Genomic DNA, 24,113 nt, shown 5'->3' with positions numbered 1-24,113 from the left:
AGTAATAGTTACTTAAAGTTCCCAAACCTGACAGTTTTGCCAACCTGACTGTCCCATCTGAGCCTGTCAGTTACAGCTAACGGCCTACTTCTGCACAAATATGGCTGCCCCCTCATAGGAACATGTGGATCAGATAGGGAATGTAAAAGCATTGGGGAAATACTTTCAAGGCAAAACTATGAATAGCACGCAGAGGCATTGTTATGATAGATGTAAAAAAGAAGGTGTTAATTCGGTGTCGGTATCTCTTTAAATTATACGCTCAGCTGAGGATGTCTATGTATCTGCTGTGCGATATCCCACCTGATATACTTAGCAATACTAACATCCTCTGAAGATCTATTTTTCTGAAAATGCCTTTACTTGGCTACGTACAAGTAAAGGTAATTTGGCCCTAATATTACTTCACTAAATTAAAAACTGTAAACTTTAGTGGATGTTCTGCACATGATATGGAGAATGAATGCCTACTTGTATTTTGGTTTATATGCAAGCACCAGTATTATTTAGTCATCATTCTAAAGTCTTTCCAGCTGCCAGTGTAAAGGTCACATGAAGCTCCTGCTGTGTGTCAGTCTGTAAAATGGGCCAGACAAGGATGTTTTCAGCAGCTCGCTACTCTCCGGCATTCTTACTTGCACATCATCATTTTAGAGAGAATTAATATCACCCTCTGGTTACGAGCCATAAGAGGTGATGCTGCAACTTATTTTTTTTTCTTTTTATTGGTAAATCCAGATGATTTTGTTTTATTTAACTAGAATGTATCTCTGGCCATAGATACTTCCCATGACTGTTCTACTTACTCCTGAATCCCTCAGCTTTTATCCTGGAGCAAATGTGTGTGTCAGGTAGAAACATGGGAAAAAGTTTTTGCTGAGCAGATAAATTGGAACACAGTGAATGCTCAGAACATGTATCACCCTCAGAGTACCCTGAATTACAGCTCCTAGGGTCTTTCCTAAATAAAACTATGTTCGAAAGTATGGAAATGCTAAGAAATGGACAGTGTTTAATGCAGATTCCATCATGCAGCAGGACAACAGTCTAAAGCTTCTAAGATATACAAAGCCTATTTGTAGAAGAAACAGCAAGTTTGAGTCCTGTATTTAATGAACTTGGTGGCAAAACCATCACTGCCTTATTACAAAATTGTGGGAAGACCTTCTCCATAAAAGGCCCTACAAGACAGTTAACCCCTCTAGAAAGAGCGACAGAAGGACTGGGTTGACATTTTCCCTGATTATAATAGAATGCCCAGAATAATTGCTTGAAGGATTCTTTTATAATACAGGTATGGGATTCCTTATCCGGAAACCCATTATCCAGAAAGCTCTGAATTACAGAAAGCTTGTCTTCCATAGACTCCCTTATAATCAAATAGTAAAGATTTTTAAAACGGATTTCCTTTTTCTCTGTAGTAATAAAACAGTACCTTGTAATTGATCCCAACTAAGATATAAATAATACTTATTGGATGCAAAACAATCCTATTGGGTTTAATTGATGTTTTATTGATTTTTTTGTAGACTTAAGGTATGGAGATCCAAATTACAGAAAGACCCCTTATCCGGAACACCCTTGGTCTCCAGCATTCTGGATAACGGGTCCTATAGCTGTATAGACTTTGATGAATATAAAGGTTATATGAAATAAAAAGAATACTATGGCATTGCTAATGTGTTTACTATAACTATTATCAACTGAATAAATACACTGATACGTTTCTGGCTGATTCCAAACTTTTGAGCACTAATGGATCAGCCACTAGCCACCTCTAAAAATGGTCCACATGGTGGCAATATATACTGGTGGTCAGAGAATCATTGTGGAAACGCAAGCATTCTTTTTTTAGGGCCAAAATGAACATGAAGAAATGATCCTGCTTTCTTTGGTGCAGAAAAAAATAATATTTTACTTTATGCTTGAAAGATTGTTTAGCAAAGGAAACCAGTTTAAAAAAAAAAATAAAAATATTTGAGTATATTTTGAAAGGTTTATATTTACTTTGAATTTACTTTGATGCTGACATTCATTTTTAGTAAGATCTGGAAAGGAGAATGAATGGTTAGATGAAAGGAGGTGCTAAATGTTATGCACTCCAGGATATTTTTGAAGAAGTTCTTTGTTGCCATCTTTTTCGTCTTCTTCCATCTTTCCTTCAATCTGGTCCAGGCAGGTGCATGGGTTGTAAAGTGAAACATAGACTATAATTTATAATTGTAATTTTTTTTTATAATTTGCTTACCAAAGTGGCAGTATAAGGTTTCAGTACTGTAATATACAGCAGAACTAATATTACAATGGAAACCCTGTTTTAAAATTCTATTCTTTCATTTATTATATATTCATTCGCTTAGTTGATTTTGTATGCGTTAAATATTGTTGGATGCCCTCTTGGGTTGCATGAAACTCACATCTGGAGATCTTTCTGAAGCCTAATTAAACAGTGGAAAAATGATGCAAGGCGTCCTTCAGTAACAGAACATGCTACAGGAATATCACACAAAACACGTTCCTTGCATCAGAAATGTCTTATGTGGTTTTTGTGGTGGTTCTCATTACACATGGATATGGCTTGATTGTTCCATATTCTGATATTTCATTCTTTAGCAGAGTTTGCTTTCAATTTAGAATGGATGTTGAAGCTCAGTTTGTCTTTGAAGTTGGAACTTTTAGTGCAACTGGGATTTGAAAATATTCAAGCCACATATACTTCTACACACCTATACATTATAAGGGTAATGGCAAAAAATCACCTTTCCTCTCCAATCCACCTGATGTTCCAGTAGCATTGACAGCCATAGCATTCCCCTGTTAGCGCTTACACAGGGTTTCACCGCAAAACTGCATGGCTTTAAGTATTTGTCTTAATGGGCATTAAATATGGTACAGGTATCAGACCTATTATCCAGAATGTTTGGGACCTGTGGTTCTCTGGATAGAGGGGGCTTTTCCATAATTTCGTTCTTCATACCTCTAATGAAAAGTAGATTAAACATTAAATAAACACAGAAAATTTTTTTGCCTCTATAAGGATTAGTTATATCTTTGTAGTCAAGTACAAGGTATCGCTTTATAATCACAGTGAAAAAGGAAATCATTTTTAAAAACAATAAATTATTTGAGTAAAATGGCATCTGTGGGAGATGGGCTTCCCATAATTCTGTGCTTTATGGATAACACATTTCCGGATAATGGATCCAATACCTATATATAATTGATGTGGATAATAAACTCAGGAGTAGCAAGCAATGCCAGCCCGCAGCCAGATGGTATTGTCCTGTATTAAAAGAGTTTACATTAACCAGAGGGGAAGCTATTTGTTCCTCTTTACAAAGCAGTAATATAGCCCCATCTAAAATATGATCTATGTTGTTGCCTCTAAGTATTTACAGACATTTACAGAATACAATGAGCATGACTTGCCCTGGGACTACATTAATCTAACCCATAACCCTGACTATTGCTATATAAAGAATTGGTTTTATTGCAGTCGCCACTTTGGATCAGACTGGCAGCATTCAGCCACATACCCCCCAAAAAAGATGCATAAAATCAGTAATGCTGGTATATAAATATTTCATCCATGTGCGAGGGGAGCTGAGATTTTAATGAGACAAAACTGAAAGTGTCAGAAATCAGCTAATGACCATATTTTTCCAGCTGGACTCTGTTCTAGGGCTTTTTATTTGGTGTTATTTTTAAACTGACTTAAGAGGCTCACATGAAAATCTTCATTTGGAATGATGCTGCGAATGTCCAAGTGAGATCTCAGCAGCTTGTTTAGCAATCAGCTGCACTGTGAAAAAAACTTTTTTACATTGATTTTTATTTTGTATGATCAACCCCAAATTGTAAGCTGCTTCTTTTACATCCTAATTTACAGGTGCTCAGACTTTACTAATGAGGGGTTCACTTTTAGGCTGATGTCAGACGAGACGTAGGGCAGATATGTTCGGCAAGCGGAAAAACGCTTGCCGAAAATTCCACCCTACGCCTCCTACTTGTAGAATACGCTCGGGTGCAGGCACATGTAGTGGAAATACGCACAAAAACGCGAGAGTTTGAAAGTCTTGCGTTTTTATGCGTATTTTGGCTACATGTGCCTGCATCCGAGCGTGTATCATTTATTCGGGTGCAGGCACATGTAGGAGGCGTAGGGCGGTATTTTCGGCAAGTGCTTTTCCGCTTGTCGAAAATATCCACCCTATGCCTTGTCTAGCATTAGCCTTAAGGGGTATTTCTTTTTTCTTTTTTTGGGTGGGGGGGTTGTGGTGAAATGAAAAAAAAATTCATTTTTTTGCGCTGAAACTAAATTTTTTGGTGAATAAACATGATGTTTTTTATGCGTCAAAACTGTAACAAATCCATCCAAAATACACCATCTAAAAGCTGCCGAGTTCATGTAGAAGTCAGTGGCAGCTGTCCTTTTTACAACTGAAAGATCTTTGCTTCATGGTTTAGAGCAAGGGTGCCCAGACTTTTTCCCCCAATAAACGCGCCGCTCTTCCCGCTTGGACGCGGCCTACCAGAAATCCACAGGGGAATGACTGGTGGACCGCGATCGATGTTTTGGCCACCCCCGTTTTAGTGGGTTTTTTTCATTTGTTATCAGACAGGGGCAGACGTCTCTTGCATGCCAAACACCAGAAATAATGCCAGTCAGACTTCCTTGCAATTACATCCAATTTGCAATAAAATGTACAAGCATTTGTGTTAATTTTGTCAAATCAGGAGCAATGTCCCCTTACAACCACAGGTACTTAAAATCTCACTCTCTGTTTAGCATAAATGAATACATGAGGTTAAGGTTAGGATTTGTTATCTAACTCACTGTTAAATTATTGCAACCAAACAAAGGTTTTCAGCTCAGGTGCAACATATTTCCTTAGGTTAAAAAAATAAAATAAAATATTGCTTTCAGAAATTCGTTTTACACTGATATATGCAGTTCTGAGATCAGCATTCCCCATTTTTTATCAGTTAATTTTGTTTCTATATTATTTGGTACATTATTTAGGTCCCTGCAGTTACACCATTCAGTTTTCTGCTGTCCATTATCCTGGATCTCCTCCAAGTTTTTTTTTATTTCCCCATTAATGAGATGCCTTTTCCGCCTGCTACATTTGAATTTATTTTTCCCTATAGGACATGGCTGGAACTGATTGTTTTTTAACCTGTTCTGTGAAGCTGGTATGTTACGGATTCTTTGCCTAGGACCATACGAAATAATAAATGTTTATGTAGATCACAGAGCAGGGAGGCTGTCAGTGGAAGGCCTTTTACCTGAGGGCATTGAGGTTCAGTACTATGAAAAGAATATATCAGAGATTTTCAGGTAAATGTACCTTTAGAAAAGATTGTACAGGTATCGGACCCCTTATCCGGAAACCCGTTATCCAGAAAGCCTGTACTAGAATATGTCTTTTCATTTCATTTTTTTTAATTATTAACTACAGGATGATTTTTTTCAAAAATTTTAAAAATTCTATTAAGGATCATACTGCAGAATTAGGAGCTGTTTAGCTTAACACTAATTCATTTTAAAGAAAAATAGCCCAAGAGCTCTACCTTCTGGATGTCAGGAGGTGTCTTCTTACATATCTTCAGATATTTTAATTACTTTGTTTAATGTCACGCTGGGCCTTTAAACTGGTATATTAGACAGGTGCAAACTTGTTTCTATCGGTTTTGGAATCATATATAATATATATAATCAAGAGCTGTGTTAACTTCCTGGGCAGAAGCGCTGGAATGCCTTAGGACCAGTTTTGCAGATCAGCATCATGTTCAGGTTTATGTCTTTCTAATATACTGTGGGAGATAGAGCTTGTTCTAGGGCTTTACATGATAGGTTGTCAGTTGTCAGGGTGACATTATCCCACCTACAAAGAAAACAGCTTCTCAGTGTTAGCCCTGCCTTTGGGACAGAAGGAGAAGGAATTTATAGTACATACAGATATACATTATAGCCTATCTGTGTTTGCTGATGGCACAAAAATAATTAGAAAACATAAATACAATCAGCATTCACTATTAATAAATGCATTGGTATGCACTTGAGATATAGAAATATGCAAAATGGGACACTGCAAAGTTTGTCTAGAATAATACAGTTTTGGGATAAAGCACCGAAAAACAACAGTACTGAAACAGAGTGTGTTCCAAGTACCACTACTAAGCTAATAAAGGCTGTGGAATGTCTCAGTAATAATAAAAGGCTGTTATTTATGATAACATAATATTGGTGTTTTTTATAAATATAAGGGGACCTTACAATAAACTCTCTGGTGCCAATTTTATCGCTAGCTCTTTCCACAGGGCATGAGGACATGTCTTTATTATTGAAAGGAGGTTCCTTTGAAGGATTCTGTTAGGATTTTTATGGTGTACTTTTATTTCTTACTGTTTGCATACCAAATAATTAACTCTGCCATTTAAAATTTTATTTTTGTAAGTCCGCTTTCAGGTAACCTATTTTTTCTCCTACTCCCATGTAACTGGAGGAGTCCCAAGCCGGACCTGGATTTCTTACTATTGAGTGCTATTCTGATACCTACTGGGAGCTGCTATCTTGCTCCCTTCCCATTGTTCTGCTGATCAGCTGGTGGGGGGGGGGGGTGATATCGCTCCAACTTGCAGCTCAGCAGTAAAGTGTGACTGAAGTTTATCAGAGCACAGGTCACATGGCATGGGTAACGAAGAATATGGCTAGCCCCATGTGAAATTTCAAAATTACATATAAAAAAAAATGTGTTTGTGTTTTTGAAAAACAGATTCTGCCTCTGCTGGAGAAGCTCTATTAACTGATGCATTTTGAAAAAAACATGTTTTCCCATGACAGTATTCCTTTAAGGTGCAAAGAGTGAGAGCCATAAAGTTCTCTCCCTAAAGTAGTTGTATTGGCAGACACATTAGATATAAATATCAGTTAAATGTATTTTTTTAAAGTGAAAAAATACTACTGGGGTTAAAATTCTGGACACTGTTTCAGGTGTTTTATTTAACACTTCAATATCTAGAGTTGCTAGAGGTTATATAGGGTTTATTTGAAGAAAAGGTTTATGGGCATGTTGTTTTTCAACCTCAACTACCATGTAGTTGAAAAAATAGCAAGCTCTTTTCTTAAAAACAAGTACGGTTCTTGTTAATTTGATGGTAATTCACTTTTTGAGGTGTTTGTGGCCCTGTTTCCTGCTATTGCATCTTTTACTGCCTTTATGTCAGTCATCTTGAACCTTGGGTGAAAATAACTCAATAGCCTATGTTGTAGTTTGTGAAATTTAAGTCAAGGACTGTTTTTTCATATAGTAAGCCACAACTTCTATAGAAATGCTCCACTTTTTACTTACATGTCCCTTCATTTGTATTCTTGGTAAAGAACAAGTAACCTAATTTATTTCCAATATCCACAATTTGGCATAAAAAAGTAAAAGAACTTAATTAAGTTGCCTTTTTTTTAATGTTAAAGTGCTAAGAGTTCTCCCAGTGACGTTGCAGTGGAAACAAGCTTTAGGCCAAGCAAGAGTGTGAGAACTTGTGCGCTACGGTGTACGGTTTCTGTTGTGTGCATCTGGAGAGTTGTATACCTTCTGCTGTAAAACATTGAGGTGTAATTAATCGATATCAATCAGTACCTACAGGTAGAGTTTGGCAGTTAAATTACTCTAGCCCAGTATTGTGTGTACATTTAACCCTCTAGATTTGGTGTAACAAATCTGAGCTGTTTGGTTTCTTTTCATCTCATTAGACCCAATTAATGCATTTTTAATGGAAAACATTTGCTGTACATATGATATGGCTTCTTAGTGCAATTCTTTTATTTTTCCTCTTGCTACATAAACACAAATATAGTACTTGCTAACTACTTTATTTCCTTAGAGGTTATTAAAATCCGCAGAAAGAAAATATTTGGGAGTTTCAAATGTATTTATAGTTTTTAATTAACTGCATGTTCTTTATTAATCACATGGGGATTTTTTTTCACCAAACCCCTTTGGATATGTTCCGCTAGAACTTCTATGTTAAGTTATGTATTTCTGTTACACCAAAACCAATAATGTTTTGTATTAGGACTAAGCAACCTTCGTCCCCAACCTCCATCTTGGAGTCAGAAAGGAATTTTTTCCTCTCTGCGGCAAGTTAGAGAGGCATCAGATGGGTTTTTTTGCCTTTCTCTGGATCAGTTAGGCAGGTTATATATAGGCATTATGGTTGAACGTGATAGACGTACCTGTACATCTTTTTTCAACCTAACTTACTGTGTTACTATGTCCCTCCAGAACTAATGCTTATAGCACTCTTTACTCCATAACTACATTGTTATTCATGAATGAATCATTGGTGGCCAAGTTCATTTCCACAAATATGGTATAAGCAACCTGTGACTTTTCATCAGTTGCTGAGCCATAACATCAAGAATTTTCAAGCAGTTAGACCTTCTCTCTTCTTCTGAAGCACAGCAATTCTCTTTAGTTCTATGGAAAACTCAGCAGTATACTAAAAGTTGTAGTCCCGCAACAGCTGGACAGCTAAAGGTGTGCTATCTACGTACATTTGATGTTAAACTCTTTTTCATGTAATAAATCAATAGCTGAACAATCACTTACAGTACTTTACTTTTGATTAGTAATTAATCTTGCCTTAGGTCTCATAATTTCAAGGTTTGTGTAGCACAGCATGCTTTCAGGTTTAAAAGTGTATCACTAACTCATTTCCCATGTACTGAATGAGAGGCAGCAGTGACAGACATGAAAAACACACCTTGAGGTGCTGCCCCTAAACTTTGTTGTTCTCTCCTATGATTTCTGTACAATGCATTCCATCCCAATATGGATATGTAATTTTTTCATTGTTGATAGCATAACGTACAAGTAAAATTTAAACTGTTGCTTTTTTTAGGACTAGCAGAGCTCAGGTTCCAGTGGCCGAATATATATTTGAGCTTCCGAACCTGACCATTCTGGCCACAAGGGCTCAGACCCTGTTGCTGCAGGCAATATACGATAGTTGGATTTACAGTACCAAAAACAGTGGCTCCTCAGTGCTCAACGAGGCTCTGTTAAATGAGATCTTCCCTACAGCAGGTAAGAATATTCCATTGTTAATACTAGCTTTTAAATAGATGTCGTGTGGTGCTAAAATGTCATTTACCCATAGATCTATCTCTTCTGCTTCACCTTTATTGGATATATTCTAGTAATCAGATTATTTATCTTTTTTTTTTTTTTTTAGTGGAAGCAGTCAGGCATAACCCTGCATTAGGAATACTCAGCAAATTATGTCTAGTATCAAAGGGAGGCTCACTGGGGTTGATATCACCTTGTGTGCCGTAGCCATAGGGCAGGGGTGGCAAAACTTTTATGATATGCAGAGTATCTTTAGCAAAGTAATCGCATCAGGGTCAACAATCTTAAATTAACACTGCCGCGGAAACATTTTCATTGAATTGCACTGAGCCAAGATAGTTATTTGCATAATACACAGGGTATAGAGAAGTCTCTAAAGCTCATTCATTGAAAGATCCGCTCATTTAGGGGGTTTGCCGAGCAAGAGTGGATCTTTTACTGATATACACAACTTGAGGTGGGCAAATGATTGCATCACAATAAAGGGAAACTGGGCAGGTTGAAAAATCTTGTTGGAGTGAGGACTGCATCAGCTTGTTGATGTAGGCCTTGCCATGACCACCCTTATTCCCTCAAGGTGGGCATATCGGGGACATATCCGTTCATTTGCCCTGTGTATGTGCCATACATGGGCAGATAAGCCATCAACTCGGTCTGAAGGGGCCCAAATCGGCTGATTAAATCTGATCCTGTATGGCCATCTAAAGCTTGACAGTGGTTCTGCTGGAGGACTCTATAAAATTGCTGGTAATGGAGGAAATTGCATGCAGAGAAGCAGATTATAATGTTACACAGTGTGAAATCACTTACATCAAGATCAAAATGAAAAGATCTCTCTAGTGCTTTGAGGTACGCTAATCTAATTATTGTGGATCATTGCTGTGCAGTCTCGGGCTCTGTCCTTCACTGTGGTGCTGAAGTCCAGTAACAGCGTGTTCTTAGAGCTGACAAACAAGTAAATCAATTCATAATTGCCATTCAGGGCAGGGCCACACTTGACATTTTGTAGTCAACCTTTTTGTAAGAGAAAAGCTCACCGACAAATCACTTTATAGGTATTGTTGGGTTTATGGTACATGTGAGCAAATATTGGCTAAAATGGCAAACTTTCTTTATTTGAATACTGGACAGTTCCATTGAGTTACAGAGAAAAGATGCAAGGCAATAGTTCCGGTTGCCAACGACCTATTAATGACACCCTTTTTTTATCCAAAATAATGGCTGCTATAAAACTTTACTACAGAATGCAGGAAAACTCTAGTTATCACCACGTTTCATTTCTAACACACTAAGGTACTGAAAATGAAATTAACTGGCTTTGAAAGGAGACAGGTTTGTAATGTATGGTAAACCTTTTCTATGGAAATTACTGCATTCGTTGTTATTGCAGCTGCAAATTCAGATTCCCATCATGCTGTCCCAAAGATTAATTTTTCCTACCATGGAAATAAACAACCATTTTATTCCATGGTTTGCATTCATAATGGCACACACATTTTCTGTGAATTAGAGGGATGATTAAGTTATATTTACACTAGTTCTGTGTAGTTAAAGCATTTTTGTTCATATTGCTCTCAAAACACCTATTTTTCACCAGATATCTAACAGGCCTAGCCTCATAACTAAAGCTGGCAACACATGGAGAGATATGGATAAACAGTTTGACCAACACAGATATCAGCCAACCCAGAGATAAAAGGGGCTTGTGCAGCCTTCCCATTTGTTGATCAGGGCAATTTAGCCTTCCTAGGGTTCAGGGGGATCTCTCATGTTTTTGAGCATTTTTGGAACTGTGTGGTCAAAATTCTCAGAAATTCTTTTGTAATGGGAATCCCTGCAGGTGACTGGTGTGGTAAAATGGCAGGTAGTCCCTGCTCACAAAGCTACAAAACATTCAAGCTCTTAACATTGTCATGGCAGCCAGTTTTTGCTTGCCATGCTTGCTTTTTAATGCCGATTTTGCTTATCTACTTTCGGTTACTTTTTGTCATTGTGTTACTGTTTCTTTTAAAAGCCAGCAAAAGGACTTAACAGTGGTAAAGGGTTAATACATAAAATATAACGAACGTCACAGATAATGTAAAATTTGCTAGCCCTGAATGAGTTAAAATGTTTGGGGAACAGTGTTAAGAGAAAATGATCTCCTGGTATAAAGTGGAAGCCCATATAAAATATGCAGAACTTCACGGGATCTGTCATGCTGTGGCCTGTGTACAATCTTTACCCCCATTGGGCAGATTGTTATTTTGTTGACAGCCCAGCACCATTAATCAGGTACTTTGGCCAGGAAAACGACTTGCAGGCCTCTCGTTTCATGCACAGCACAGTTGTCATGGGAATTGAATCCCTCCTGCAAATGGTGTCTTAAAGCTAAAATGAAATCTACTTTCCAGAGAGCAACTGTAAAACTATTTTATGTAAGATTTCATGTGGGATACCTTAATGGTTGAATAATAAATTTTACCTCATAAAAATGAAATTCAATAATACAGTAGCTTTTCTCAGCGCAGTAGCATCTGGTTGATCCTCATGAGAGCCAATATTTTCCAACTCATTAGGATCATGTCGTTCTGTATGTCGTCAACATTGGGTTAGCCAAGCTACCTTTACTTACATAACCGCCAAACTATTAAATAGGTCTCTTGTGGAGTGAAGTCAAATATTCCCCTTATTTTGCTTTTGCTTTGGAAGAAGAGAAGAAAATGTACGTAGTGTAAGATTTAAACATCTGGTCCAAACCACATCAGGGTAAAAATGAGGAAAGTAACAAGATTCCATATTCCTCCCAGGTGTGCTTATAAAACAGGCTGGAGTCACTGCATAGTTCTTTAACCACTTAAGAAAAAAAGGGGGGTTGGGGGGTGGCGAAAGCGAATTTGGAATAGCTATTTTCTTCCCACATGCTTGTGTTTTCAGTATGACAAACAAAAAGAATCATTGAGTGGGTATGACATAAACGTTTTCTTTGCTGTGTAATATGCCAGCTGCATGGCTTGGTTTTAACGCTCAGAAATTTGCCAAACCTGTCACTTGTTTGCGTTTATTTAAAGACAAGCTGGAGGCATGGGCAGGTATTTCTAAAAATTACCAGTCAAATTGTGTAACGACACAGTCCTTCGGGGTATAGGTAAGTAGGATCTCATACAATACCTTTATACTTTCCCAGTTGCTCTGAAGAACCAAGAAAGTAGGATCAGGTGCCATAATGGTGTAGAAGTTTGCGCTCCTGCCTTGGAGCTGGCAGTGTCAAGGTGAATTCCAACCTCGCTACCATCTAGAAGAAGTGTGTATATTCTCTCTGTGTCAGTTTCCCTTCAGTACTATGGTGTCCCCCTTCCAAAAACATACAGGCAGATTATTTAGTTAATTTGGGTTTAAAAAAGTCAGCAGTCCACCAAGTTCATATATGTAATGTTTTCTCACACCTCAGTATCATTTTTAAGACTGTGGTCCAAAACTGCACTCCATACTCAAGGTGACACATAATTGTGTGTTTATCACTTAATTTAATGGCCTTTTTTATTGCAAGCGAGTACTTAATTTGCTTAAGTAGCCACTGACTGACCTTACCTTGTGTTGCATAGTTATCCACAAAAATTCCCAGACCATTCTACATTAAGATGACCCCCAACAGATTACTATTTGTTATATAACTAGGATTAATGTTATTTATACCCAAATTTTTTAATTCTAATTCAAGCTCTGCTTATTGGGCTAATCTTGCAGGCAGGTGTATATTTCCCCTTTAAAACCAGGAGGACTCTTTATTGGCTTTACCAACATTTTTTATTTTTTTCTTTCTACTTGAAAAAGTATATAAACAACTTTGGGGATAGAAATGGTAATGGTATCTTTTATTAACATGTTATATTTTTTTTGTAGAATGTGTGCAGTCTTCATTATACAACTAATGGCCCATAGAGGCTAACTTGTTACAAGGATCTGTCAGTGATACATTCAGTGCTGAATTATTTATATTGCTGATCTTTAATAAAAGGAATTTAATTTTTTGAAGCTTATGTTATTTACATAAGTCATAGTGGCAGGATTACAGAGGCAGATGTCTACTTAAGGATGTCCTTTTGTAAAATAATAATAATATGTCTTACTAGAAAAATATGTGCTGTTTATAAGTAGCTTTTATGTTCTTTGATTATTTTTCAAAGGCATACTAAAGTTAAACCTGTTCTATGTTTCCACAGACTACTTTTCTCTTTACTTGAAATGTTATTAAATATTTTCATTTTATTTACTAGTTGTACAGGTCAGCATACAAGGAATTTCACCAATGCAGTTCCTTCTGTGTGTTGTCTTCGTCTTCCCTTCTTCTGCTTGTTCTAAATAATCGAGGCACACTATTGCCTGCATAATGTCATTGGTGGCAAGAGAACAATGTTAATCAGAGTGTCAGGTCAAAGTTTGAACTTCTCCTCCGTTTTCTTAATAAAGGCAGCAGCAGTGGTCTCCTTTATTTAGTCTGACCCCCAGAAGAAAAAAAGGTACTCCCCTGCAACACCCTCAGGATTACAGTAAGCCACATTCTAATGTAAAAAGAGTTGTGGAGCAACACAAGAAGCACAATTAAAAAAGTCCTGGGGGTGCCAAATAAGGGCTGTGATTGGCTATTTGGTAGCCCCTATCTTCGCAGCTGGGCATTTTCGAAGCATGAGAGCCCCAGCGACAGTATTAAATAACATAAAAATATATTGGTTAGTCTGATGTCCCTTTATGGAAGATCAGTTCACTGCAATTGCTTTGAATTGTTTAAACAGCAGCTCTCATTCAGTTTTTTCCTTATACCCATTTAGTCTTTGCACGGTCTGTGTATAATAAGATGCAGGACTCTACATGGACAAATTAAACAGACAAGTGTCGTGTTAACAACACCTCTCGTTTTGGTACAGAACAAATTACTTTATGAGCTAATGCTTTTTGTTTTATTCTCTTAGAATTCTAAACCTTAAAGGCCTGTGTTGGTCAGAACAATTATATGTAATCCTCATAATAAATTAACACAGTAAAAAGGCACTGTAGGGTGTGTGAGTGTTCTTGTGAAGCCATAATCAAATAAACATGGACCATAAAATGCAGTGCATAAAAGACACACTGAATAAATCTCTTGCACTGTGAGCAATCACAATGAAAATGTAATGGAATTTTAGAAACCAAACATGGTAGTACTGAAACAGAGTGCAAAGGTTATATGGATCATAAAATCTTAATTAGAGCAGTCTCCATTATGTGGACACACATATATGCTATATTGTATTTTGTACAGAGGCGTTTCATCCCTTGAGACATCCTATTCTAGAAACAACTACTGTAGTGGTGGTTTTATTCCCTTCTGCCAAAAACATAGTAACCTAAATGAGTCCAATGCTAGATCTGTAGCAAGCGAACATGTCAACATTTGCAGTTGCTAAACATTTTAATATCCTGGAGGAGCACAGCTGCCTTCTTGTAAGTTTGAAGTAGTGAGATCTTTTGAGCACAGACTTGCCCTAAAGGGACCACCTGTTTGTAACCAGCAATTAAAATTGTGTGCGACTTATTCAGGTACTTAAAATCTACTTAGTAAAGCATTTGGCCATGTGGTTACTCAGTATTTTTGCTTTTTCTAGTGTATAGCAGGTATGTAACTCTTCCAAGATACAATGTGTCAGTTTGTAGTAGATGTCTTAGTTTCCAAGGTAGATACATTTATGTTGTTCTAAAGAGTCTGACTCTTAATATTGAAGTTCCTCTGGTTTATATGTGTCATGGAACATTGAAAAATATCAATTAATGACCAGTCTTCCTCTTATTTAGTGCCAGGTTACTGATCAAGTTATCAAGTTCCCTGATAGTTATGGCACTCTGGTGGGATGCCAGCTAAGTCAGATGCTAAACGTTCTGCATATGTCATGCTTTACTTATGTTTATTGCCTTATGCAGGGCTCAGTGACCCATAAGCTAATAGAAAGAAACTGCCCTGCAGTTTAAAGTGGTTACAGAGAAGGTTTAACACTTTTTTCAGGTCATGAAATGAGCTGATCTCATATGGTGGCCTATATAGAGCTGATTTGATTGACTGGTCATAGAGCCAATAAATTTATCATATGAACAGTTGTCAGTCCAAGGTGGTCTTCAGCCAGTAACATTTTTAGTCATGCCCATTAAGATTCTGAACGATCCCTAAATTAGATATCAGTTATTTTAGGGATTGTTTTGGGTCCATAGATGGGCAAGAATGAAATTAGCTTTGTCTATAATGGCTCAGACTTCAAGCCTTGGCTGCCTGTGCATAGGGAACTAAAGTTTAGATTGCAAGCTGTGATTGGTCCAGAGCCACCAACCATAACTGAAATAATCAACAGAGTTAACACAAATAGGGCATTTGAGTCAGGCATTGTCACTATTAAAAATAAGATAAATTATTACCTCAACACCTGGTCCCCATGGGTGTTACAAGGTTCAGCCACCATTACTCGCTGACGCTTACATCCACACAGACCATAGCCTCTCACTGTAATAACCAGTTTACACCACTCACATAATTTGGTTTTTGGCATCCAAGTTTTTGTTACAAACTGTTTATTTGCAGATTTTATTTTGCAGCATAACATGGCTTTGACCAGAATGTTCAAAATAGTCAATGGACTTAGCCCAATGCTGTGATCCTATCCAGCAATATGTTGAAACTGCGTTAAATGATGTGCCTTGTCCTCACGCGATGTTTAATATGTTTGAAAACTTAAATAAAATATAAGTTACATGTACATACAAGTTACTCAAACAGCCATACCTAAAAAGAAAAATCCAGCAAACTAGCTCAGTATTACTAGTGACCCAAAATAGTACAAATAATATTCACAGAACATTAAAGCAGACCTTGCAAGCTTAACTCATGGAGAAAATCCCTCTATCCACATCATTGCTCACATATGTGTTTGCTGTCATCTTTAATGTCTGCCACTATAATATTACTATTACTGGGATTCACTGCTTATGTATTAGCATGTATTTCCATGTTCCTCTCTGTGGATGAAACTAACTGCTGTATTTTTGTTTTGATGACAGTTCTCTTGAACAGTGTTTTCCTCCAATTCAGCTTCCATTCATTAAATCTCTGCTCTTTGCGTATGTACATATGTAGTTACAGGTTAACTGGATCGGTACAGATGTAATAGGTGCAATAGTGCAATAGTTATGGATTCCATTTTATTTATAGTAAAGTTAATAATGAGCCGAATATAGAATGTAGCCTGAAAGGAGTTCTAATGCTGCTCACTGTGCCTCATTATAAAAGATATATGAGTTTGGCTTCCTTTCATTACAAATCTTTCCAGTGGAAATGCTTTACTGATTAATTCTTAATACAGCTGTTGAGTTGCTCTAGAAAGGGCCCTTAAAGAAAACGTTAAATGCGCTTTTAACCCTTGAGTTTGCAGATAAGTGTGCGCGGCCTTCTCGGCCAGTTCTGTTTATACACAGAATTAATGAGGTAACTGCGAATTACAATCTGTTAATTACTGCAAAGGGTTCAAGTGACATCAGAAAACCAAACAGTGAGTTACGAGTGCGTTATTATGCCAGCTAGCCCAAGAGATTTCATTACCACTGTTTATATTCACACGTACAGGTAACTACCAAAATTAAGGAAACCCTTGAGTAAATGCAAAGTATATTGAATGCAGGTGCTTGCAAAAAAAGTGCGTGGTGTCTGAGTTAATTAATCCTTTTACATCCCATCATGCAATGGGTCATGTATAAACATGCTGGTCAGGCCCAGTTGGGCAATATTTTGGTTTACCATAGCAAGAGGTAGAGATCTCAGTAACTGAGAAAGGGATGATTATTGTGACGCTTTTTACTGGAAGAATGCGAAATAGTGGCCAAGGTACCGATGCTATTGAAGTAGAAAAATAAGATTACTAGGATGGATGGTAGAAGCACAAAAACATCTGATATTTGACTACATATACTGCATCTGTTGCCACAACCAATGCCTGCACGATCAATTTCATGGAAGTCATCCAGTTTCATGGAAATTTAGATAACACAAACTATATGACTTGGAACAGGAAGCCCTAAAAGTATAGCAAAGTTTAGTAAAATATTATGATTTCTAGAAATGATTTTTTTAAAAAAATGAAGATTTCATTTCAGATACATTGTACATTCCTTTTTTTATTTCTATCGGAACCACTGGCCCTTAAAAATAGCATGGTAAAAATATATACATTACAATGTATAAATTGTATTACTATTTACTATAGTTAAACTTAATGTATTTCTTTTGAATGTTGTTTATATTGGAATTTTATTCATCTACTCGTGTGGCTAAATACAAAATACACGTACATTTTTACCTTCATTAAGGAAGACAATAGTTTTGTAGATTTCATTATATCTATCCTACTCACCACCTACAGTGTTGCCATATTTTTAGTTAAGCATAATGCACAGGTATAGGATTTTTTTTATCCAGGATGCTTGGGCTTGCGACCTGGGTTCTTTCTGTAATTTGGATCTCCATACTAAACCAGCTAAGTAAAAACCACCAGCTAAAACTTGTCGAGATCATGTAGAACTCAATGGCAGATGTCTCTTTTACAACTGGAAGCTCTTTCGTTGCTTTGCGGTTTTAGAACTTTTTGTTTTTTTGTGCAGCAATACAAAAAGTTGCCGTTATTGTGCAACAAGTTGAAAAAGTTGCCGTATTCATGCTTTTCCCCCAGTTTTTCCCTTTACTTTTTTTAAATAAGTATTTTTACTAAATAACTGCCATTTGTGTAAATTAGTTTGGATGTGGTTCTAAAAAAAGATAAATTCACAAAAATACGAATGTTAATAATTCCCACCTAAAACTTACACGACTTTAAAGCTCTGAATTTAATTTTTTTTTCTACAGACAATGCAAAACATACATGACTTTAAAGCTCTGAATTTAATTTTTTTTTCTACAGACAATGCAATTTTTTTAATCACAAATTTGATTATGCAACTTATTGTTGGGATTTGGCATTCGGCTATATAAAAGAACAATATTGGGTTTAGTGCATTCCTATTATTTATCAGACTCCTCGGGAAGTGGGGTTGTTACTCTTAATATCCCAGAAGTCACCTGCTAGAGACAGTAACCTTTAGGCTTAAGGTGCATGTCGTTTTTTTAACTGGCATGGTATTTTCGAGGAGAACTGCATGATTCACTGTGCTATTGCTTATTTGCTTTCCACTTATCTAAAGGAAAAAAACACTGGCTGTACTTGGAAAGACAGCATCTATTTTTTACTATACGTTAATTTTAAGGTGAACTAACCCTTCACCTTGAAATCGTTAGACTGGAATGGTTCCTGCTGCTCGTCTAGGTTCTGATCACCCCAGAACATGCATGGAAACTGTGTTCTGGTTGCAATTCTTTTACATTATGCTTCGTGTGGTAATATATGTGGGAGTTTAATATTGGTTCTGAATTGTTTCAGAATGCGCCTGAGAAGTGTCTATGTAATTTGTGCGAACCTCTCCAGGTACGGCAATTTTCTGAAGCCCCTTTAATGTATATACTTGCCATTTTTGGTAGGCATGCTTGTTTTTAATAGACTAAACTACCGCTCAGCCCTTTGATATTCCTTTGTTGGTTATTTGAGCCAAGAAACATGTTTGGCAAGAGGAAGGAAACTTTTTTTTCTTTTAATAATTACTTTCTTCCCCCTTATTTTGGAAGCCGTTTTTATGGAGAGTGTGTAATAATAAAAATGCTTAGCAGAAGGAGAAATATTTCTGCCACAGGCTTGTGTTCAGCATTTCCATGCCTGTTCGGTGTGTGTGATTATTATTAGGTGTAGTGCACTAACATATGGTCATTGAAATTGCCTGAGCCCTTTTTTCCCCCCCCTACTCGTCTCATTTGCCATGATATGTGTAATCTGGAAGTGCTTGTTCTACCTTCATGGGGTTTTTTTTCCTAAAAAATTTTTTATTAAAGGGGAATGTCACTTTAAACCATATTTGTGGTCTTTTCTGTTTTCTATGCAATTAAAAGCCTGGATGCTATTAATTACTAAGATAACAAAGCAAAATGCTATGGTCACTGACACTGAAAGGCCTAGTATTAGCAGTCTGAAGCTGAACAAATGAATGTTAATGGCAGATCACAGTGTGTTGCATAACCCAAATTCATGTTGCTGGATTTTTTTTAGGTTGTACATGAGCCCCACACACCACCCCAATTCCATTTGCAAGGTGCCTATGGACCTCCTGCATAGCTAGAAAATTAGGGATTTTCCACCCTAAACCCATCCACATATTGAGTATTCCACTGGTACACAACCTGATGTAGTGGCACTACCCTATAATAAATAAGTACTGGTAATGCATGTTACAGATCACCCTTTTCTTTGCAAGGCTATCCACTCAAGCCTAATGCCGCATAACTGTCACAATTACCCTAAACTGGTTGTCCCCATTGCCATCATTTTGTCCCTCTTATATGCCAATATAAACTATATTTATCTCATCATAACTTGTCAGCTTGGTTTTATGTCAAGCTAGGTGAATATAATGACATTTGGTCTATATGGGAATCAAGCAAAAATTTAACCATCTACCCACCACTAAAAAGCAGATTCAGCAACACAAAAACTAAGTAAAGAACAGCCAAGAAATTTCACTGCACAGCAAGGCCTGTGTTGAATGTGTTTCATGACTCTTCGTTTAAAAATCCATAATATCTATATGGATATGGCACACAGCAAAAAGTAATTATCAGAGGCCATAGGTGGTGCTGATTAAGTAAGCTTCTACAGAAGGCCCAAGTTAAATTTTACAGAATGCCAAAGTGCCAGATACTGTATGCATCTGACTAGTATTTTACTCATGTGAATCAGACATATATTCATAGCTCTTGTTTTGGGAGATACACTCTTAATGATACTCCCTATTGTAGCTTCTTGGGGGGAAGGTGGATTAGTATGCTAGTATTAAAGGCACTGCCCATGCAATACCTTTCAGACTCAATAACAAATCTTACACTGGAATAATGTTCTCTGATATTTTTGAAAAGCATTTTTATCTCAATATTAGTTTTAATTAGCATTGCTTAATGTCAGAAGAGATTCTTAGGAGAAATAGCAAAACTGAAATATGCTGCATATATACTGTCCTTTGTAGAGTCCCCTAGCATCAATAATACAAAGACCTATAGCCAGTTTATAAAGAAGAAGAGAATTAATTTGTGAATAAGGCAGAGGACCCCTAGTTTTCTCAGCAAGAAAGCCAAACAAAATATTTTCCCCTTCCCAATATTTTCCCACTTTCCTTGCAAAACTTTAATGAATTAAAAGTAAAACATTTAATAAAACTGCAAAACTATCTGAATTGATCCACCACAAGCTATAAAAATATAATGAGATTTGGCCCCCATCGACTGAAAACTCCCAGATGACACCTCTCTCCACCATTTCAGAAATGCACAACTGAAACTCACATGTACCCAAAGTTAGATTGATGCACAAATTGTTCTATAAATAATAAGGGAACCTAGTAACTCAGGCAAGAGTCCACCTTCCCCTTCCCACCCTTTCCCTCTTCTACCCCTCTACTTTTGTCTTTGTTTTTACCTCACTCTATTCTTTTCTTTTTCTGTTTAAGAAGCTCAACTTGTTAAGTTGGAAAATAATCAATAAATAAAAAGTTAAAAAACATTATGAAACATTTTCATAATTTTCAATAAAACAAAAAGAGCACAATACAGAGATTTTGTGCTGCATATTCTAGATCCACCCGTTTTTTAATTCATTTTTAGATATAGACAGTATTAGATTCATGTTTATTTTCAACTAGGGTGCCAAGGCTAATGTATTTGGGACTTGACTAGAAACCACCGAGTTCATATCCATTGATGTTTTGTAGTGATTTAGTGCTTTCCCGGGTTCTCAGTTTGCTACTCACAGGATTTGTTGGGTGCACAAAAGATACAGTTTGTACTTTGTGCACCTGTTTCTAAAAGTAATGAGTCTTCCAGAGCTTACTGCTTTAATAGAGTTGTCTTTCAGATTCCACTGCCCTACATTGGGGGGGAAGCGTTTGATATTTAAGTTGCAGAACTCTGTTTTCTAGCAAAATGTGAGTTTTAGCAGCGAGGTGCAATAGGAGCTCTCTCAGGATTACTTTAAATAGAATAGAAGACTTTGGGTACATAAAGTTGTGTGGCCTTGAATGTGATTTTTATTTGATATATGAGCTGTGACATAGCTATTGCATGACTGAGATGTGCCTGTAAGCAATGCAGTATGCAGATGGGGTTCTGCTGAATCAAAGCCAGAAACTGAATGTGAATGTGCTCTTTTAGAGTGTAAAAAATACTTCTATAAACATAAGGAAACTGTTCTCTGCTTAACCCTTTCTGTGCCAAATGCTTAGAGCTGGAAGATTAGCCCCGTGTCCTTAAGGCAGAGCTCTGGTTTGTGATGGCAGGACCCAGGGCAAAGCAAACGTTGCCAGTGCTTATGTACCACCTACATTCATTAAAATAGCTCAACAAAGCACTCATTGACCATATAAAAGGTCACAAGTCCCCTTCATCTTCCCACCAACCTTATAGTACACAAGAGCTATGAATATTCTGTAAAATATATTTTTAATGGTGCTTAGTGAAGTCATTAGTTATAACCAGTGCTTAGTGAAGTCATTTGTGTCACACGGCTCACTGAAACTTGTGTATTATACAAAATAATGCACCCTCTTGTAAAATATGATGATATTAGTAATGTCCTCCTCTTCTGAATTGTATGATGGCATGTTAGCTTTGTGATGTTATCAGTTCAAGGTGCACTATTAGTGATCTAATTTGTGTCATCGGGAATTATATTGTTTTTTGTTTGCCTTTATATGGTTATAGAACGCCTGACTTTTTTAGTTTTTTTTTTTTAACATTTGTAGGAGGTATATTCATCTGTATATATTGGCCATTATTCTAAAGCCTGTAAAATTTTGTGTCGTGGATCCTGCCCACAGGGTCTCATTATCACCTTTTTGCATTTATAATCATGTAGGAAAATGCATGGAATTGTGAAAAATTGGTAGATAATGCAGAGTTATATGCTAATATTAAAAGCAATGTTCACCTATATGCTTATGTGGAATTGGAACAGCCCATATCATTTACAATACTTTTCATTTTAATGTTGGTTTTTGCCTATATTTAATTTTTGCCAGTCCTGACATTTCAGTAATTCCTAATCCTTTGGGATTTCTTAGTCTGCCCCCTGTGGATTGACTAAAAATCCTGAAGCACTACTGTGCATGCCACTTCCGTTCTGGTTAATTGGCATGTCTTAGATGCTATTGACTGGCTCAATTCAGCCAATCGGATTAATGACGTGCAGGTATGGGACCTGATTTTGAGAATGCTCGGGACCTGGGGTTTTCCAGATAAGGAATCTTTTCGTAATTTGGATCTGCAAGTAAGTCTGCTAAAAAAAATCATTTAAATGTTGAATGAATCAATTGGAGATTGTTTTGCCTCAAGTAAGGATTAATTAAATCTCAGTTTGGATACTGCTGTTTTATTTTTACAGAGAAAAAGGATATACATTTTTGAAATTTGAATTATTTGCTTAAAATGAACTCTATGGGAGATGGTCTTCCCATAATTCTTAGCTTTCTGGATAACAGGTTGCCAGATAATGGATCATATACCTGTAGTTCTATTTGTATACAGTGCTGTACATTAAACCAATATAGTCATAAAACAAAAAAAGAAATAGCAATTACATTCCAGATTAAATGTTATAAAGACAAGAAGGAAAGTGGTCTCGGAGGTTGAGTTACTTACAGGTACAGCATGGTACCATTTAAAGGAACAATATCATTTTTCTTTTTTTTATTTAACCTTATGCTCTCTAGAGTCACAAGTATATGTGTGTGTGTATATATATCAGAAACAGCAGTCAACCACACGTATCTTCAAAAGAATGTACAAAAACAGTTAATTTATAGTAGTTTATGAAATCAACATTTTGACCCCCTACTAAGGACCTTTGTCAGGAGAAACCCAAATTACAGTATTTGTATGTGAATGACTTGCTTTTGGCCTATGGTACATGCAATGTTGTCATGGCCACTAGGCCTTTCCATTCACTTGAATTAAACATTATGCCAAGGGCTGCCTGACAGCCAGTGATACTGCTCGAAAAACTGCTGCCATAGTGCTATAAAATGCAACTTTCAGTCTGCTGTCATTTGCTTTACTCTGTCTTTTGTGTTTGTAAATTTAAAAAGGGTTTAAAATTCAATTCTAATATAATTTGGACGAGGAACAAATATGGGATGTGTTTTCCACAAAAACAGTATATATGCTGGTAGCCACGTCTTCCTTCATATTTGTCGTCAATCTACTAATAATGCACCAAATTCTTCCATCCATCTCGGCTTAGCCAGCTTTCTTTAAAAGTATTCTAAAAACTACCAATCACCAAAGGGTCTATAGTTATAGCACATGTTTATCTGGCCAATTAAGTAAATGCTTTCTATAAATGAGGCTCATTTTAGATTTCATTTGGTTAGTGTTCTTACCTTGTATTATACAACTAAATGTTCCCATGATTTGGGGTTAAAAATGGTTTAGAATATGTAGCACCTTTTATGCTAAGGCAGATTAGACATTGTGGGATTAGTTAGAAATGCATATAATTATCTAATTTATCTTTCTGCTACAAATCATTCTATTGATTAATGTATACAAGCAACTACAGGCATGGGATCCGTTATCCAGAAACCCTTTATGTGGAAAGTTCTGAGTTATGTCCCATACACTGGGAAAAACAATTTCCTTTTTCTCTGTAGTAATAAACCAGTACCTTTACTTTTAATCCCACAAAGATATAATTATTCCTTTTTGGAGGCAAAACAATCCTTTTAGGTTTAATTAATGCTTAAATGATTTTTTTAGTAGACTTAATGTATGAAAATAATGGAGAGATCCCTTATCCCCAGCATTCT

At 36.7% G+C, this 24,113-nt stretch overlaps 1 protein-coding gene across 3 annotated transcripts in view; it reads left to right on the top strand.

Annotated features, from left to right (window-relative positions):
• The window catches only part of vps13b (vacuolar protein sorting 13 homolog B), a 508,026-nt gene that overhangs the window by 84,375 nt on the left and 399,538 nt on the right, over positions 1-24,113 (top strand). For 2 of the 3 annotated variants that reach the window (XM_002934409.5, XM_012965216.3), the window contains exon 17: positions 8,905-9,089. In XM_002934409.5, the coding sequence (XP_002934455.3) occupies positions 8,905-9,089 (185 nt within the window). Of the gene's footprint in view, positions 1-8,904; positions 9,090-12,297; positions 13,119-24,113 lie in introns of those variants that run through there. The other variant, XM_012965217.3, reaches the window with a different exon arrangement.

Source organism: Xenopus tropicalis, chromosome 6 (assembly GCF_000004195.4).
Source record: "Xenopus tropicalis strain Nigerian chromosome 6, UCB_Xtro_10.0, whole genome shotgun sequence".
In the NCBI taxonomy this organism is placed as follows: Eukaryota; Metazoa; Chordata; class Amphibia; order Anura; family Pipidae; genus Xenopus; species Xenopus tropicalis.
Note: the sequence above shows the minus strand (reverse complement) of the source record. Positions and strands in the feature narration are given on the sequence as shown.